General features: G+C 31.6%; 1 protein-coding gene across 3 annotated transcripts in view; it reads right to left on the bottom strand.

Annotated features, from left to right (window-relative positions):
* The window catches only part of KIF20B (kinesin family member 20B), a 61,164-nt gene that overhangs the window by 32,101 nt on the left and 10,678 nt on the right, over positions 1-18,385 (bottom strand). Inside the window, exons 7-19 of one of the 3 annotated variants that reach the window (XM_069459824.1) lie at positions 16,484-16,520; positions 15,759-15,986; positions 14,690-14,801; positions 13,439-13,510; positions 13,202-13,348; positions 12,393-12,555; positions 11,231-11,518; positions 7,729-7,868; positions 7,339-7,477; positions 6,136-6,364; positions 5,206-5,246; positions 4,216-4,335; positions 494-644 (exon numbers count right to left, since the gene is read on the bottom strand). In XM_069459824.1, the coding sequence (XP_069315925.1) occupies positions 494-644; positions 4,216-4,335; positions 5,206-5,246; positions 6,136-6,364; positions 7,339-7,477; positions 7,729-7,868; positions 11,231-11,518; positions 12,393-12,555; positions 13,202-13,348; positions 13,439-13,510; positions 14,690-14,801; positions 15,759-15,986; positions 16,484-16,520 (1,867 nt within the window). The remainder of the gene's footprint in view (positions 1-493; positions 645-4,215; positions 4,336-5,205; positions 5,247-6,135; positions 6,365-7,338; positions 7,478-7,728; positions 7,869-11,230; positions 11,519-12,392; positions 12,556-13,201; positions 13,349-13,438; positions 13,511-14,689; positions 14,802-15,758; positions 15,987-16,483; positions 16,521-18,385) is intronic. The other 2 variants (XM_069459825.1, XM_069459826.1) reach the window with 2 other exon arrangements.

Below are 18,385 nucleotides of genomic sequence, written 5' to 3'. Positions count from 1 at the left end.
CTTCTTATGGATTTTTAAAAAATAACCTTCAACATATGTATTATTTTTCATCAGACTGTCTCCATAAATACTACTAGAGTACATTTTTTAGTAACATTTAGCTCAAAGTCTAACTGTCAAATATCCTTTTCTCTAAATGAATTAAGAATGCAAAGGAAGAAAAGAAAATAATGTGGAGAGATTTTGACAGAAATAGGTACTATATTTATGACATGAAAGTGATGAGTTTTAACTATTATAAGCACAGAAGTAAAAGAATTATAAAAGAAGTGATAAAAGCACAATTTCTAATTACATATTTATTAAAAGACAGCTTTAAATATGCCCATCCTCTAGACAGTTTATAACTGTCTAACCATAAAAATTCATGACATTTAGATTTTCTCAAAATTTTTCCTTAGACAAATAAATTTCCTCCTATTTGCAACTTTTGTGTTTGCTGGTTTAAGAATTAGCTTTCTTAAAGGCCTCCTACTGGCAGCCGAAGTAGTACCTTTCTTTGCTGGTGGTTCATCTTGTTGAAGTTCATTTTCATTTAATCTTTTTCTATCTGAATAGGTGTTAGTTCTGTTGACCTTAGGCACTTCAACTGTTTCATTACAAGTCAATTTATTGTTTATTATTAAAGATGTATCAGCCTTATCCTAAAGAAAAGGAAATTAAAATTAATTCACATATAGAAAGCTACAATAAATGAATAAACTATATAAATTATCTTTCAATAGTGTATCAATTTTATTTTCAAATTTGTTGAAACATTTTCTAAGTTATTTCTTAAGTTTCACCCTAAAATAACTGATGGCTCTGGCAAATAAGTAACACTTGAGGATAACTGGGGACACACCCCTGAAGTCACACTCAAAATGTGCTTTGAAAAGAAAAAGATGAAACTCAACAATTATTTTGTTTTGTAACCAAAGCCTCTTAAAGTAGAGCTGTCTTACACTTTAACAACTCCCAGAAAAATAGTATTGACCTTAGCTTTTACATTATATGTATTCAAAGATATACAGTCTACCTATAAGCTTTAAAACTGAGCTTCCAGATCAGTCATTTAAACTTTTATTTTTTAAGGCAAAGACTACCTCCCTTAAAAAGGCTAGCAGAAAAAGGGAACAATATGGACTTAAACAGAAAGAAGAAGGGTAAAACTCAGCAGTTAAGTGCAAGTCTATAAAATAATCAAAGGTATGGTAAAGGCAGGGACTTGTAGCAATCCATTTTAGGAGGAAAAAAAGTGTATGGCAAAACAAAAAATACCATTTTATAGCATAAAATCAGCAAACATTTTCTTTCCCAGAGATATAGATAACATAACTTTTTAAGTCATAAAGTCATGTGTTGTTTTTTTAAAAAGCAAAGTTTTCTTTAGATATTCCTAAACAAAGGATGTCATAAAGAACAACTTCTATGGTTTCTCACAATAAGTCCCTTAGTGTAACTGTTAAGTGACAAAATCCTGGGACAGAAAGATCACACCTCTGACAGAACTCCACAAGAGGTCCAAGTTGCCCCCTCTCCCACTCTTAACACCTATCAGAAAGACCTGGTCTGTATTCCAGAAGTCACAGTTATTGCAAGGAGGATTTTCTGTTCCCAGGATATGCTTAGGTGGAGAAAAAAAGGATGAAAGAACAACCATTCAAAATAAAGTTTTTCATCATTGGAAACTTTTGGAAGATAAGCTTTGGAAGAGTGACCCTAGATCAACTGTTAATCAGCACAGTCAGGTAAGTTCCAAATTATTGTGCGTTTATGTATTTAAGTGAACAATTTAAATTTGGCACAATGTTTTACGTTAGTTGATAAAACAAGGTCTAGAACCTATTTATAAAGTTTATTTAAGGTAAGGAATAATTAAATTTAAAATATTACTTTTTTTATATTGCTTTTTTACTATTTCTTAAACATTGTATAACACACTGTGGTATACAAACATATTATGGAAATAAATAAAATCCGATGTGAAATTTCCAACTATTTTCTTTGACGTTGTAATCCCCAGAAGTGATCTATCTCTGCCTTTCCTTTTTGTTTTTATTTTCCTTCACCGTACCAAAGACTAGACTTAAAATCCAGATCAGGAGATTAGACCAAATAAAAGTTCTGAGAGTCTGAAGGCCCAGCAATTAAGTTAACGGAAAAAGTCAGGCCCAAGTCCAAAAAGTCTTACCTCCCCTTATTGCACAAAGCAATTTCCTCTTCCTTATTCTCCACCACCACTACCCTAAATCAAATCCTCATCAACTATCACCTCAACTCTTCCAATGAATAGCTAACTGGTCTCTCTGCCTCTAGTTGAATCCCATCTCTGTTCCATCCAAGTTTCCAGAAATATCTACTCAATCAAAAACCTCAACTTTGCTATTCCTCTATTTAAAATAATGACAACCCACTGCCTCCCCAAACTCTGTAATGCAATATTCAAAGGCTCTCCACTATCTTATCCTATTCTACCACTACCAGCCTCATTTCTCACCTCTCCTTGCTTCAAACTTTCTTCCTGAACAACACATTGCCTGCACTTTACTACAATGACTAAAAGATTTCTCATCTCCATGACTTTGTGCACTCTGATCCCCAAATACGAAGGCCAGTATGTCTTCTTGGCCTTCATGATGACCAAATGCCCCCTTCCTCTAATTTCGACTGGCTAAATTTCACTAGCCCTTTAAGGCTCAACTCAGTCATTTTCATCTCCATAAAGCATTTCCTAAACCCTCATCTATTCTCAGCTTCCTTCACTCATTGACTACCACTGCACATCACATTATGTTTAGGTTGTTTTTCTCTTACTGAGTGGTCGTCAGTGGACTAGTTTTTATTAATCTGTATAAGTTCTATAAGCTAGCACAAAACCTGGCACACAGCTCTACTGAGTGTTTCTTTACTGAAATAAATCATTTTTTGTTTTTCATCCTTGCTCCTCCCACCTTATTAAAAGGGGTATTTCTCCCAGTTCAGGTACAGAGAATGTGAGGGCGATCTGGCTGCGACATCTGTCACATCACTGATTGCCACGACTGATTTGGTTCATCTGGCTGGCTAGGCGGGTGTCCCCTTCCTCCCTCGTCCTCTTCCTCCCTCACCGCTCCATGTGTATCCCTCCCAAAGATGCACACTCGGTCAAAGAGGACGACCTTCCCCAATAGAAGAGGACCGTTCTCTGGTGAAGAGTATATGAGTAGCTGCACTCCCCTGCTAGAACCTCCAAACAAGCTCCCAAGGTCCAGTTCGGGTGCAGAAAAGTCAGATAGATTGAATAACGTATCTAATAAATACCAAAAGGGCCTGCTACAGGAGATTAGACAGAGGGTGAGCTACTCTTCTAGAATGTTCCCTGTTTACCCCTGTGGAATCAAAAGCCCAACTAAAGTTCATATAATTCAGGGAATGTTGGTGGGATTAAGCTTGACGGTCAAGAGGCTCAATTGTCACTTTTTATAAGATACCACTCTTGCCTCTTCTGGTCATAGAAAAGACATACAAAAGCACCTTTTAACAAATCAAAGATGTTTGGCTATTAGTTTACTCAGCCTACTGTGTTATTACCATATATTTTACCATTTCTATATCAAAAAATAACTTAAAGGCAATTACAATAAAAAAATAGAAAACCAAAAACCATTTTTAAAAGGGATTAAAAGACAAGCTGATCATCCTAGCCTAAACTAACTCAATATGAAATTACCTAAATTTGTATGAAAGGCCAAAAACCCTTAAAGGTTTTACATGTCACAACACATAATTAATTTTTCAACAGAAATATCCTTGCTATTAAACATATGAAAAATAGCAACAATGCATATAATAAAAACAAGCTTCTAAGGAAAAAAATCTAATTCTACTGAACTTCATATAGTTCCCTGGATCATTATAATCCGGTTGTCTAATTATATCTAAGTTCCTTTCTCCTCAGAGCTCCCCTTCCAACTAGCTGAAGCTTAAACTTTCAAGGGCTACGTATTCTTTTCTCTCCTTATGCGCAAAGCACCGCCAGCATAGTTCATGGGATATTATGTTCAAAGAAGTTAAATGCCCTCTTCCAAGTTCTAAAAAATTCAGATTTGCACAATAGTAGGTTGAATTCAATGTCAAGATAAGCAATTCAACAGTCTCAATAAATTAGTTTTAGTTGCATAAGCTATTTTAAACTATTTAAACCAAAACATAGGATTTTTAAATCTAATTTATAATGCAAAGTTAAATTCTTACATTGTTTTTTAATGTGTTTTCCATATGAAACTTTAGGTTCTGATATTTGTTGATAGTGTTTTCTTTTTGATCAATTATATCTATCAATTCTTGAATTCTTTGATTCTGCATAATTATTTTCTTTGGAAAGAAGAAAAATAGCAATGTTTAGTGAATATATTTCAGGATAACTAGAATGCAAACATTAACAGTTTTAAAATTCCTTCAAATTGTAAAATTACATAAAAATAAACACACTATGCATAGCATGATCTGATTCTTGCTTAAAACAATAACATGTTTACATATACAAAGAAAAGAGAAGCAGATACAGCACATAAGGTAAGAGGAATCTGGAATCAGACCTCCTGGGTTTGAATCCTAGTTTCTCTGCCTTCTAGCTATGCCACCCTGGGCAAGTTATTTAACCTCTCTGTAAAAATAAAAAAATCATAATGGTATCTATATCATAAAGCTGTTCTGAAATTTAAATGAATTAATAATAATCACTTAAAAGAGTCCCTGGTAAGTAGTAAGTGTTCTACAAATATAAATATATATAAAGTAAAAGTCTAAAAGAGCTTCTAACCAACTTGCTGATTTTTTTTTTTTTTTTTAATTTAGGAGGAAGATTATGGGGACATTTTTATTTTCTATGTCACCTAGTTTAATATAATTAAATTTGTACAACTAGTGTCTACTACTTTCCTAAGTAGAAACAATTTTTAAAAACATAGGAATTGTCTAAACAGTGGTTGTAATGTCTTCTAAGTACATTATTTTGGTTTTATTCTTTAAATATTAGATAGTAGATGCAAAAAACTTGAATTATTTATATCTGATCATATCTTGAAATATTCAGCTCTTTAAAAGGATATACATAAAGTTAAAATAAGACTCAAGCCAAAGAAGAACAGAAAAAAAATACAATGGAATCAAGTCATAATTCATGCCTTCATTTACTTAATTATAAAGCTCCTTATCAAGACAAAATAAAGCTTAAAGTATTACCTTATTAGATGTCTCCAGCTCTTTAACCAATGAATCTGATTCTGAAAAAATAAAGAATATCGAAAATAAATATCTAAACATCTCAAAAAATATTAATATATCACTGAATAACTATGAAACATAAGCTACTGTAATAGATAATTTAACTATTGTTACATTCAAGAAAAAGGATTTTGAAAGTATTAGAAGTACACAGCACTCAACTGCTAATCCAACCATAAGAGGGTAATGTTTCAGAAAAAGTCACTTTTAAAACTCAGAATAAAAATGAGTGACAATATGCAAAAAATAAAGAACTTCTGGCATAACATCAAAGAAGAAAAGGAGCCTTCCTGGTCTACTTCATAATGCAAAGTTACCACTCACCTGCTATTTTCTACCCATCTTGTTTCAAAAAAAAAAAAAAACAAACAAACCCAGAGTATTTCATTTAACTCTTAAAACCCAGATGTCACAATCATACATATATATATATACATACACACATATATAAAATGCTCTCAGAATTAGAATGACGCGTCAATCCAACAAACTACTTTAAACCACTCTATAATAGTCACTCTATCCCAAGCTAGCAAGCCCAGAGCATAATCTCCTACACGAGTTCATAAAGAATACAGAACAAAATTTACAGCTTTATAATTTCCTATGAGATTTCTTAATTTACTTATAAAGCTAACACTTGGGTTTTTTTTTTTTGATAAGTCCATTTTCTAATAACATTGGTCTAAAAGTAAATGATGAAAAAATATTTTTAGTAGTAAATTACTATAAAGTCATACAAATGTTACAATATTAAAATATATGTTATCTTGATTAAAGAATATTCTAGTCACTACAGTAAATAAGCTGCATAAATCTCTTATACTTACCAACTGTACTTTTTATGTGCTTACAATATCTAAATAGGGGTAAAATATATCCACTTACCATTTTCTCTCTTTTTTAGCTCTTCTTTGGTTTTGATTAATTCTTCTTTGGTTTTAGCTAATTCAGCCTTAACTTGATTAAACTTTAGTTCTAAACATGCAAGAGCTTCCTGGGGGTCAGCAAGAGATGCAATATATAAGTGAGCAATTTCAGCCTGTTTCTTAATATCAGCGACATTATCTTGAAGAGAATCAATAATATCTTCAAATCCTACATAATCATGTGCTTCCTAAAAATAGCAAAAACCACATGCCTAACATTAACAGTGTGTTTCACCCTTACATGTGGTACCATCTAATTTAGACAGTTTTAAAAACAGTCAAAAATTCGCAACTTGAAATTCTTTAACATAAATTATATAGAAGCATCTCCAATTATAAAAAAAATTGTATACCATCATTCATTGTCTGTTATATGTACCATGAGGCATATTTCACCATTTAAAAAAAGTCATAATCTGTGATAAGTCATTATGGAGTAATTATGATTACCTAGTTCAGTATAGCTTCAATTATATAATAACCCTGAAAAGACTTTGTTAGAATACCTCAGGAAACCAATCTCCATTTTCACAACTCAGTCCAAGTCCCAAACCATGTCTGGGATACATAAGGGTGGTTTGACAGCAAGAGCCTGGACATCACTGTCACAGGCCCCTAAATTTGAGTGATTAAAAAATAAAACAACAATCCCCTAAAAAACTGATCAATTTCAGCTTTAGTAGAGGCAACAGAAAAGGATAATTTTTCCTTAAGAGTAGGGAATGGCAGTTGCCCAGCAAGGGCAATCCTTTTTATGTATAAACATTTTTGTTTTAATCAGAACAGTAAGTAAATGACCTCTTAGATCTCCCATACATCTAAAAATAAAAAAAATTTTAAGTTTAAGATACAGCTAAGAGGGCTATCTCATAATCAGACAAAAAGGAATCTATCTGCCTACAATCAATACAATGACTCAAGCAATATCAAAATGAGATATAAATGTAACAGAGATACATATGATATATATTTTTCAAAGCCCAATGGCTATATTTAATTATTTGTGCTTATATGCCTAATAAAACATGTCTGATTATAGTAAAACTACAAAATAAGTATTGTTTTAATTCTAAACTAAATTGATGTTTCTCACATTGACATGATACATTAAATCCTGGTACCAAAACCACACTGAATTTTTTAAATATTTCAATTAACATACTTCAGTTTCAACTTTCATAGCACAACCTCCATTCATTGGTTCTTCTTGAGCGTCACATTTACCAACCAAATCCTTGAAGATAGCCAAACGACATTCAGCATTTTCTTCTAATATCTCTCGTTCCTGAAGGAGAGTTTCCCTTCACAACACAAATTAATCCAATTAAGAAATAGAAAAGCTGCTGCTTTGTGTTTTATTTTAAACTTAAGTACATTATAGCTTAAGAGCAAATTTAAATAATCATGCAGGGTGATTAGTAACAGCTATTTTCAAACTTATATAAAGAGGTCAAAATTCAGAAGCCACCTAATATAAAACAGTAAGTTAAAAAAAATTAAACAAGTAAATAAAATTCTCAATTTTTATCAGAACATGAAAGAAATAACTTACTTAAAGTCAGCTTCCCGTTGAGCCCAATATTGAGTAAACTCCTGTGTAACTTCTTCTCGAATTTTAAATTCCAATGTTAATTTTTCTTTTTTTTCATTTATCAGTTTTTTTTTCAAGTCTTCTATTAAATCCAACAGTTTCTATAACATGTAAACATTAAAATTCTTATAAAAGAATAAATATATCCCAAGAGAACTACTATCTGTTTAAAAAATAAAACTCTTTCATTTAGTCAATTATAATTATGCATCCTTTTTAATAGTGAGAAAATTCTCACTAAAAATTATGCATTTGCAAAGAAATATTAATCGGAAAAATCAGCTGGAGTCCTCCACATTTTAGACATAGACTTAGGATAACTCAAACATCTCACTGTCTAGCTATGCTAAGAAAAAAATAAAATAAAATTTGGGCACCAGGAACTACTTTGGGGAGTTTCAAATTCGATTTCATTTAATTCACACAACTTTCTGTGAGCCTGGTATCATCCACATTTCATAAGTGGGGAACATAATGACCAAATCTGTGGTAAATGCTAAAGGTTGGGTTTGAAAGTGGCTTGTCAAAGTCTAAAGCCCAGTATAGCAGCAGAGAAGTTGCTAAAACCCCCAAATACTTTCCAAAATGCCAACGAGAGATGTTACATAAACTTATTAGGCTTTTGTAACTATCCAGACGTGAGCAACAACTCTATAGCCTTTGAAAACACATAATCGTGAAGAATGCACAATAAAATAAAGCAATTAACATTTAACACGGCCATATGGATCCATAATAAAATAAATTATAGCGCTAAGAAAACAGCTTGATATTCTTTTTAAAAAGGTTTCTGATTAAAGTTACTCAACAACAAATTAAATAATAAACTCTCTCAAAGCTACAGATCTTCCAATGTCTGAACTTTATATTTGAGAATAGTTCTATAGATATCCTGACTCTGAATTTCCGCTTCTAAGAATTTATACTGAGAAAATAGTCATATAACATGACCCCAGTATTTTGGCAGTAAAGAATGCTTATCGTAGTGTTGTCATTTTGTGGTATAGGTTGTATCTAAATAAAGTGTGAACCTAACTCAATAGCCAAACTTCAGGGATTTGTTCAATTATGTTGCTGTCATACAGTAAACTATTGTAATCATTAATGACAACCTACTCCTTCTTTTCCCATGTCTATCAAAAAATAAGTAAGGCCAGGCATAGTGGCTCACACCTGTAATTCTAGCACTGTGGGAGGCTGAGGTGGGAGGACTGATTGAGGTCAGGAGTTTGAGACCAGTCTGAGCAAGAGGGAGACCTCATCTTTAAAAAAAAAAAAAAAAGAAAAGAAAAATTTGCCAGGTGTGGTAGCCCATGCCTGTAGTCCCAGCTACTTGGGAGGCTAAGGCAGGAGCACCACTTGAGCCCAGGAGTTTGAAGTTATAGTGAGCTATGATCACCCAGCTGCATTGTAGCCGGGACAACAGAGCAAGACCCTGTCTCAAAAAAAAATATATGTATATATATGTGTGTGTGTCTGTGTGTGTGTATATACACACACACATACATAAACACAATAAAATAAAATAAAAATACAATAATGATGAACTATATTAATAATACATACTTTTCACAATTTTTTAAAATAAAGAACATCAGGTTACAAAACAGCAATGTATAGTAAAAATCCATTACCATGAGATGTAGATTAGAGAAATCTGTATATTTAAATTTTTTCATTCTACCATGAATATATACTACTACTTTAATAATTTTAAATAACTGCAAACTTTTGTTTGAAACAATAAATAGTAACTATTGAAGTAGAAATGTAGGAGAGTTAGAGAAATCTATACGAATGTAGGAATACCTTGGGAAACTGGTTTATTTTAAGAGTCTTCAATAATTAGTTTTTATTTACTGTTAGCATCTGAAAGTCTTTGCTGAAAAAAATTATGGTTGGCTATTATAGCTAAGTGAATTAATGTAAGTGTAAATATGCTAATATCAATATATTTTATAATGATTTTTACTGGTTCCAATCCTCTATTAAAATGCAAATAAAGCATGCAACACCTAATCCTTTATATTTTTAAACATCAAATACTCGATAAAATTTTGATAAATTTATCACTTTAAAGTATTAAGATCTAGTCAATGTTATAGGATATGCATTTACACCATGAAATCCACTGTAAACTATAGCATTAAAAATTTTCCCTAGTAATTTCAGAAATTTTACTAACATTTCAAGTTTAAACAACATTATATAAAAACTTCAACTTTGAGAAGATCAGAAAAAACTAAAACAGGACAATTTTTGGCTTCTTTTGGTACTGAGGGCATCACAACACCACCATTAAAGCACACCCTTGAACATATGTTTACCAGTATTCCCAGGACACCAGTAAGAGGACTCCATGTATACATATGTAGTTATAGCCAATTAATAAAGGGAACAGGTAATGTGGATACAATCTAAATTTCAGGGTTAATACAACTTAAAAATATGTATAAACTGTATTTGGACAGAGGCTAAAAGAATCACTGTTAAACCTCATTTATTTATCATAACATTAAGATGACCAAGAAATTCCTGTTTTTGAAGAAATAGGATCATAGATACTGGGTAGAGATTTTGAGCACTTGTACTTTAAGACTGCAAGTCTAGTAGAATATGTTAAAATCCCTTGATGAAAGAATACTGGAAGAGGATAGTCACATGGTCTCAAAGTATCATCCCACAGATGATATGCTTTTATAATAAAGAAAGGTCTGAAATACTATCCCTTAACTAAGAGAGTAAAACAGCACCTCTAAGAATGGAGAAATCAGACATGTGTCTCTTGGTGTTATGCAATGAGAAACTCACAACTTCACCTATATAATATGCTTGGCTAAAGTAAAGTGTTAAACCAGAATCATGAGGAAATAATCAGACAAATCTAGATTGGGGGTATTCTACAAGGGAACTAGCCTCCACTTTTCAAAAATATCAATGCTAGATTAGAGATAATGAAAGAAACATGATAATTAAAAGCAATGTGTTAACTTTGGTTGTAGATAAAAACAAATTGGCTATAAAGGACATGTTGGAACCACCAGAGAAATCTCAATACGGATGGTATAATAGATTATATTATTGTATCAATGTTAACTTTTGGAGGGTTATGAAAATGGTCTCATCATCATGAGGAAAATGTCCATGGTTTTAGAAAATATATGCTGAAATACTTAGTTGTAAGGTATTTTATGTCTGCATCTTGTTTTCAAATGATAATAGGACAAAAAAATGTACTCACATACTCACAAAATAATAACAACTGGCAAATCCAATTAAAAAGTAAATGAGTATTCATTATACTAATCTTTCTGTAGGTTTGAAATTTTTCAAAATATAAAGTTAAGACACAAAAACTTCAGTGTATTGTTGAAAATAATTGAAGAGAAGGAGGCTTAAGTATTGTTAACCCTAATTTCAGAATAACAAGCCAAGCACATAAGTATGAGTTCTTAATACATACTCTGTTCTCCTTGTGGCTATGGAAAGCATTATCTTCCTCTAATGTTTTATCTAGATCTTCCTCAGTAAGTTCAGTTTTCACATTTTGGTTTTCTTCAGTGTTGTCTGATTCCTCAATCAAGTCTTCATCTTCCACCAAATCTTCTAGACTATTTTCCCATGAAATGGTGGCTCTTTTTACATTTAATATTTTATTATCTGAATTACTGTCTACTGATACATTTTGAGAAGATTTGACAAGTCCAAATGATTTCTCTTGAGATGAATTTAAATTGTCTGGAACACAAACCTGTTAAAATATCCAATGTGACTTTTAAAATAATAAAGTCAAGAACTGTCCACTAGAAAATAATTAATTTTATAAAGTCAAATGACAATTTGAATGTTAAAAGAAAAGCTATGCAAACAAACATTCAAAAAGAAATTAGCATCCTTAAATGAACATTCTGATTTTTCAAAAGCTACTTATACAGGTATACTACAGGTAAATCTGCCTTCCTGGGTTAACCTCTTAGCAAGATTTCTAGCAGGGGGTTTTCCAATTACTCAGAAGCCATAACTGAACCAGATGGATGGCTGACAATTCATTCTAAGAACAGTCATTAATTTGTAACTGATGCTGGGTATAGTGGCTCCTGCCTATAATCCCAGCTACTTGTGAATCTAAGGTAGGAGAATCGCTTGAGGCCAGGAATTAGAGACTAACCTGGGCAACACAGCAAGACCCCATCTCTAAACAAAAATTTTTTTTAAATTAGCAGGGCATGGTGATGCACACCTGTAGTCCCAGCTACTCGGGAAGCTGAGACAGGAGGATCCCTTGAGCCCAGGAGTTTGAGGCTGCAGTGACCTATGATCATGCCACTGCACTCCAGTCAGGGCAACAGAGAGAGGCCCTCTCTCTTCAAAAAAAAAATTTTTTAATTAAAAAATGTGTAACTAATGTTTATTATTAATACATCACTCAAGGTCATTATAATCCTAGAAGAGCGGGAGTAACTTTCAATCTTTTCCCATCTCTTCCTACTTGGTCAAATATTTACATTTTTAATTTTCAATTATTCCCTAGGCTTATAGTAATAAGTACAAAATAATTATTTATTTCAAGAAAAAATATTAATTTTCTAATAAGAAGAAGAGGCTTAATAAATATATATATTTACTTTTTGTGCAATGGCTGAGAACTTCAATACATTGAGGGTTTCATCATAGGCAAAACAACATTGACTAATGTTGACAATCATACATATTTTCCCTTTACCATTAAAAAAACTTTGAAAATAGTGGGTCAGTTTACTTTCCCGGAAAGGCACATGCTGTTGAAACCTATGGAAAAAAATTTTCAAAAATTGTAAGTTAAAACAAATCTCATGAAGTCAAGATGCTGATAAATTTTACAAAGAAATAATCGATCCAGCTATTATGGACTTAAACTTTAGGCTGTGATTAGTACAACCTGTAATAGTCCTTCTCTGCTTATTTTCCTTAAATATTGCTACTTAGTAATGCAAAGAAAATCACATTTAACTAGATTGTGTTCCCTAGTAGAGAGCAACAATATACTAGCTACTATGAGATACCTTAACTAGAAATAGTGAAGCCTAATTTATCATTTATGCAGCCTAAAATGCTAATTAATACAAAAAGTTATCACATGTAGAAGAACACACAATGCTGTAGTAAGAAAAACATGGTTTTAGATGCTAAACCAGCATCGTGAGAAGCTTATCCTCTACAGAGTCTGTTGATATGTATTTGCTATGGAAAATCCTGAGTTTATTTAATGAATTACTGGCATTGACTTTTTTAAAATTTCTATCTTCTTTTTAATCCAAGATCCCTAAGTACTTTAATCATAATCCATACACAAGCATTAGAAGCAGGTTAAACAGAAAAGAACTTTCTAAAAACAGCAAAGTTGAAAGTTTAAATATTATATTAATATGCTAATAACACTTTCAGCAACACTTACTTTGACTTTTCACTGTTCTTCAAAACATTGATACACTTTCCCAGAGTCAATAAAGAAGTGTTTATGTTCCCAGTCTCTCTTAACCTTTCACCTTCATTCTGTGTCTTCATGCTTCGTTCTGAACCAGCAAGGTCACATAAAGACAATCTGAATTAACAAAAAAAAAAAAAAAAAAAAATTACTTTAAAAGTTCTTCAAAACAATTCAAAATAATTACAATTTAAATATTCAACTTACTCACTGACTCGAATTACACGAGACATTTCAGAATCTTCGATCTGTAATATTCTAATAGTGAATATGCTGTGACTGAAATACAAAGATCAAATGTTATCTTTACATATTTAATTACTATATTCCAAATACGAGACCGACGAGTATCTAAATCGACCTCTATTTTATACCCTAATATTAGCTGTAGTCCACCACTGCATTTCCAACTATGCTGCCAAACATTTCAATCCAGTGTCCCACTGTCACCCATATACCCAATTGCCTAAAATCATATATCTTATGCATAGCCCCAAATCCCTCAAACCTTCTCCTGACATTCCAACTTCTATTAATGAAATCATTTATAATAGTCACAATTTTCTCATAAAGAACATATTAGTTCAAATTGTATTATGTACAGCTAATAGTCTTTGAATATGTACCTAAAGCAAAGCACACATTTGACCTATAGATCTGGATCATATATCATCCCATGTCAAACTAAGTATGGGGACAGGGCTCTTTCTCCCTTAAGACAAAGCCTGTTTTAAATATCTCACTGCTTGAGGCCGGGCACAGGGGCTCATACTTATAATCCCAGCACTCTGGAAGGCTGAAGAGGGAGGATCACTTGAGCCCGGGAGTTCAAAGCAGCTTGGGCAACATAGCGAGACCCTGTCTCTAGAAAAAATGAGAAAAATTAGCCAGGAGTGGTGGCGCGTAGGAGGCTGAGGCAGGATTGTTTGAGCCCAGGAGTTTGAGGCTGCAGTGAGCTATGACAGTGCCACTGTACTTCAGCCTCGGCAACAGAGTAAGACCCTATCTCAAGTAAGTAAGTAAATAAATAAGTAACACACTGCTCAAACTTACTTCCTGTGTCTCTCATCCCCTAATCCCTTCCATCAAAAACATAGCCCCTTGAGATTACAGCCTAATTCAGTATGTATATGGTATTCATGGAGTAAGTGGAAAAGACACAGAGAAAAGGCCTGATTATAGACAACTCTGAAAATATTGAGCTTAGATATTGATATTAAGAAAGAGTAAAAAAACCTCAGAGACCTCCTGCAAATTAGTAAACCTAATGTTAAGACAAGAAATTGTATTAATATTATGCATTTAGTGCTGTTCAGTTTACAGAATGTTTTTATGCCTATAAATTCATTTAAAACATCACAGAACCTATTGCCCACTTTAATTTAAAATCAGTTGTATTTAAATTAGCACAGAATACCATGGGTGCTCCAGGCTTACCCCATAGGGTTTATTCCTTACCTTCTACTGGAAGCATTATTCAGTTTTGTGAAGGCAACACTCTGATGCTTTATTCCTAGTTTTAAAAGTCTATATGCTTCTTTGGAATCAAATACTTGAATCCACTGTAGATCTTTAAAAAATAAAGAGTATGCATATCAATTTATTAAAACATAGGATGTGTTCTACAATATAATCTCTTTGATGTTCTTTTACAATATAATCTCTTTGATGTTCTTTTCCAGGGAAATATAATGACTTTTTTTTTCTAATAACACATCCTAGCTGCCCTCAACTCAGCTATTTCATGTTCCACAAGAGAAGAGATACAGAAGAGAAGGGAATTATAACAATGTTCCAATATTTAAGTTACACAAACACAGAAAGTAAATATTTTTTAACAGAATTTGCCAAAGGGAAAATTAAAAACAAGTAAAATTCCTTAGAATAAGAACTCAGTAAAAAAGGAGAGATGAAATACAGTAGATTAAACCTACAAAATTATCCAGCTATTAGACATAGCAGACTGCAATTCATTAGTGAATCATGAAATCAAATTTATTGAGTCATAACCAGCATTTTATAAAAATGAAATAGGATATTAAAAATAGTACAATATACTCCTTGTAGTAAAAATATAATTAATGAAACTTTTGACATGTAAATATTACAAATGCATACAAGTACATTTATGGGCACCGAGTTATGATGTTATTAATATGTATTTCCTACTATAATTGCTTTTTAAAGGCTGGAAAAACTACTAGGGAAGAACAGTAACATTTTATAGCTCTAAAACTTGGACTTTGTTACAAAGTAGCAGAATAATGTGAATATCAACACACACAGCTTTTCTCATCACCAAGAATCCAATCAACGATATTCAAGTAAACATGATAGCAAACTAGACCCTTTCATATTCAAGTTTAATAAATATACCAAAACATAGTTTGAAAGCACAAAATTCTTTTATTCTCTTGATGCTAATAATCAGTATAAAATTTTCAACTTCCTGTCTGCTTTTCTATAGCTATCACAAAGTCCAGAAAGGGAACTATGAGCAGTAAAATAAAAATATTCATTAGTATACCTTTTATAAAAGAATAGCCCTTTACATCTTGGGAAAGGCGCAGCATCTTCCTCTTTTGGAATTTAGATGACACAGGAACAAACAAGTCATAAATACATTCGTTGTAAATCTCAAAGAAAGAAACCCATACAGAAAATTTTATATTATTATCCACATTCAAGCTAGCGTGTTCACAATCTTTCATGGATTCTTCAAACTCTGGAATATTCAAAGAATTTGTTAAACTTCCTACAAAAAGAAGAAAGAAAAAGGATAATGTCAAAATTGAGTAATTGACAAAAAATGGGACTAAAGTATAGATCAAGACTGCTGGACTCGAAAAACCAAGTATTCTTAATCTTATAACCATCTATGTTACATATTTTTTTAGAACAAAGCAAGATGTAAATAATATTTGGATTAAGAAAAGTTTGACTTCTTCTTATCCTTCCTGTCTGAAAATATGCTAATGAACCAAACAGAAATTAAGCATAAAGGACAAAGAAAAACAAGAGTGTCTCCTGAATTCAATATTAAAATTCTAAGGAGTAAAAAGGGAGAGCTGTGGTATTTAATCCAAATAAAACTTTACAATGACTGGCGTTTCACATAGGCATCATTTTCCAGATATTTTTGACTACATCATTATAGAAATTAAATCATTAGAAGTGATTTAAAAATTTAAGCTTTTCAAATGTACTTCATATGATCAACATATTAAATATAAGTGAGAAAGGAAACCTTACCATTAACAGTATCATAGCTGTCATTATGCATAACAACCTAAAAAAGAAAGATTTTTTTCTTAGTTAAAAAATATTCTTAGTTAAGGTTAAATAACCAAGATATTAATTAACTATCCAAACAAGTCACAAATCAAATCATAACCTTTCATCCAGTCAATGCAGTGACCTCTGTTTACTAGTTTTTTTCCTAGTTAAATAATATAGTCCCATAATGCAAAAAGTTGGGAAAATACAGAAAAGTATTAAAAAGAATATCACCATGTATAGTCAACCCCAACCACCCTGAGGTAATTACTGTTAATATTTCAATATATTCCCCTTCTATCATTTTCCCCACACTTAAGTTTTTCTCCTCATAATTAAAAATTATTTATAAACAGTTGATGGCCATGTACCTGAAGAGACGTGAAATGAATTATTTCTTTATTATTAAATATTTAAATTATTTACAAAGTTTTGCCAGTAAAAATACTAAGATAATATTTTCTTCTGCATTCTAATTATTTCCTTAGAGTATGTACCTAAAACTGAATTGGTAGATAAAAAGATACGAAAAATTTAAAAGTTTACATTCTTAATATACTATTGCCAAACTGCTTTCTAGAAATATTTTACAATCAATGTATGAAAGTACATTCTCATTCTTTTATACATTGTAATAATTTCATAGGAAAAATAATATTTTGTTTTAACTGGATAACTTGTTAGTAAACTTTTTTCATTGTTAATGATTTTAATTTTCTATATGAATTACTTATGCAATTAACTACTAACCTTCATAATTTTTGTTACTATACTATTTTACTTTCAGAGACCATAATCATGGACTCTGAACTTTGAACTCCACTGAGCAACTCACTTTTTCTTATTACTTTAAAACTCTGATTTCTAAATATCTAAAAAAAAGAAAATCCCCATTAATATTTGAAAATATTTAATAAAAACTGTTAATAGTTTTCAATAGTCTTGAATAGAATAAATGTCTGTAAACATAAAACAAAACTCAGAATGCATAGGAGGAATAAACAGGTAAGTATAACTTCATAAAAAATTTTAAAAGTTTATATGGTACCACCTTATTAAAATAATATCCCCCCACAACATATTGTGTATTTATTTATTGTCAGTCTCCATGAGGGCAGTACCATTTGTCCTCAGCACTTAAAATACTGCCTGAACAACAGTAGGTGCCTTAATAAAAAACTGTTGAATAAATTGATAAACACATGGGAGTAGGGAGAAGCAAACAGTAAGCTGAAAAACTTGTAACCCATATAATGATGTATTAATTTTTTTAATAAATAAGTTCTTACAAATCAGTAAGAAGCCAAGATAAAAATGGGCAAAGAGCATATCTGACAATTCACAGGAAAAATTCTAAGATATACTAATCTTGTTCATCATTAAAGAAATATGAATTAAGCACAAATGAGAAAGACCATTTTTGTAAAAAAAAAAAAAAAAAACAAAAAACAAAAAAAAAACTATATCCTACATATAATATATAAAGAAAAAGATATGAAAATATATGTAACCATATATATGACTGTGTATGTGTATATGCAGACATATAAAAAGCTCTATGTATAGATTTTATATAGAGAGAAAAAGTCTAAAGAACATACCTTCCAATCTCTTAATGGTTTTCTCTTACTGGTTTATTATTGCAGAAATGCAATTATAATCAACTTTCACTTTTTATTTCTCACATTTCCTTATTTAAATTTTGTATAAGTATTACTTTCCCAATTAAACAAACAGAATTTTAGCCAGGTGCAATGGCCCATGCCTGTAATCCTAGCACTTTGGGAGGCCAAGGCAGGAAGATCACTTGAGGCCAGGAGTTTGAGATCAGCCTGGGCAATGTAGCAAGACCTCATCTCTATAAAAAATAATTAGTGA

The sequence above is a fragment of the Eulemur rufifrons genome, chromosome 28 (assembly GCF_041146395.1).
Source record: "Eulemur rufifrons isolate Redbay chromosome 28, OSU_ERuf_1, whole genome shotgun sequence".
NCBI classification, from domain to species: Eukaryota; Metazoa; Chordata; class Mammalia; order Primates; family Lemuridae; genus Eulemur; species Eulemur rufifrons.
Note: the sequence above shows the minus strand (reverse complement) of the source record. Positions and strands in the feature narration are given on the sequence as shown.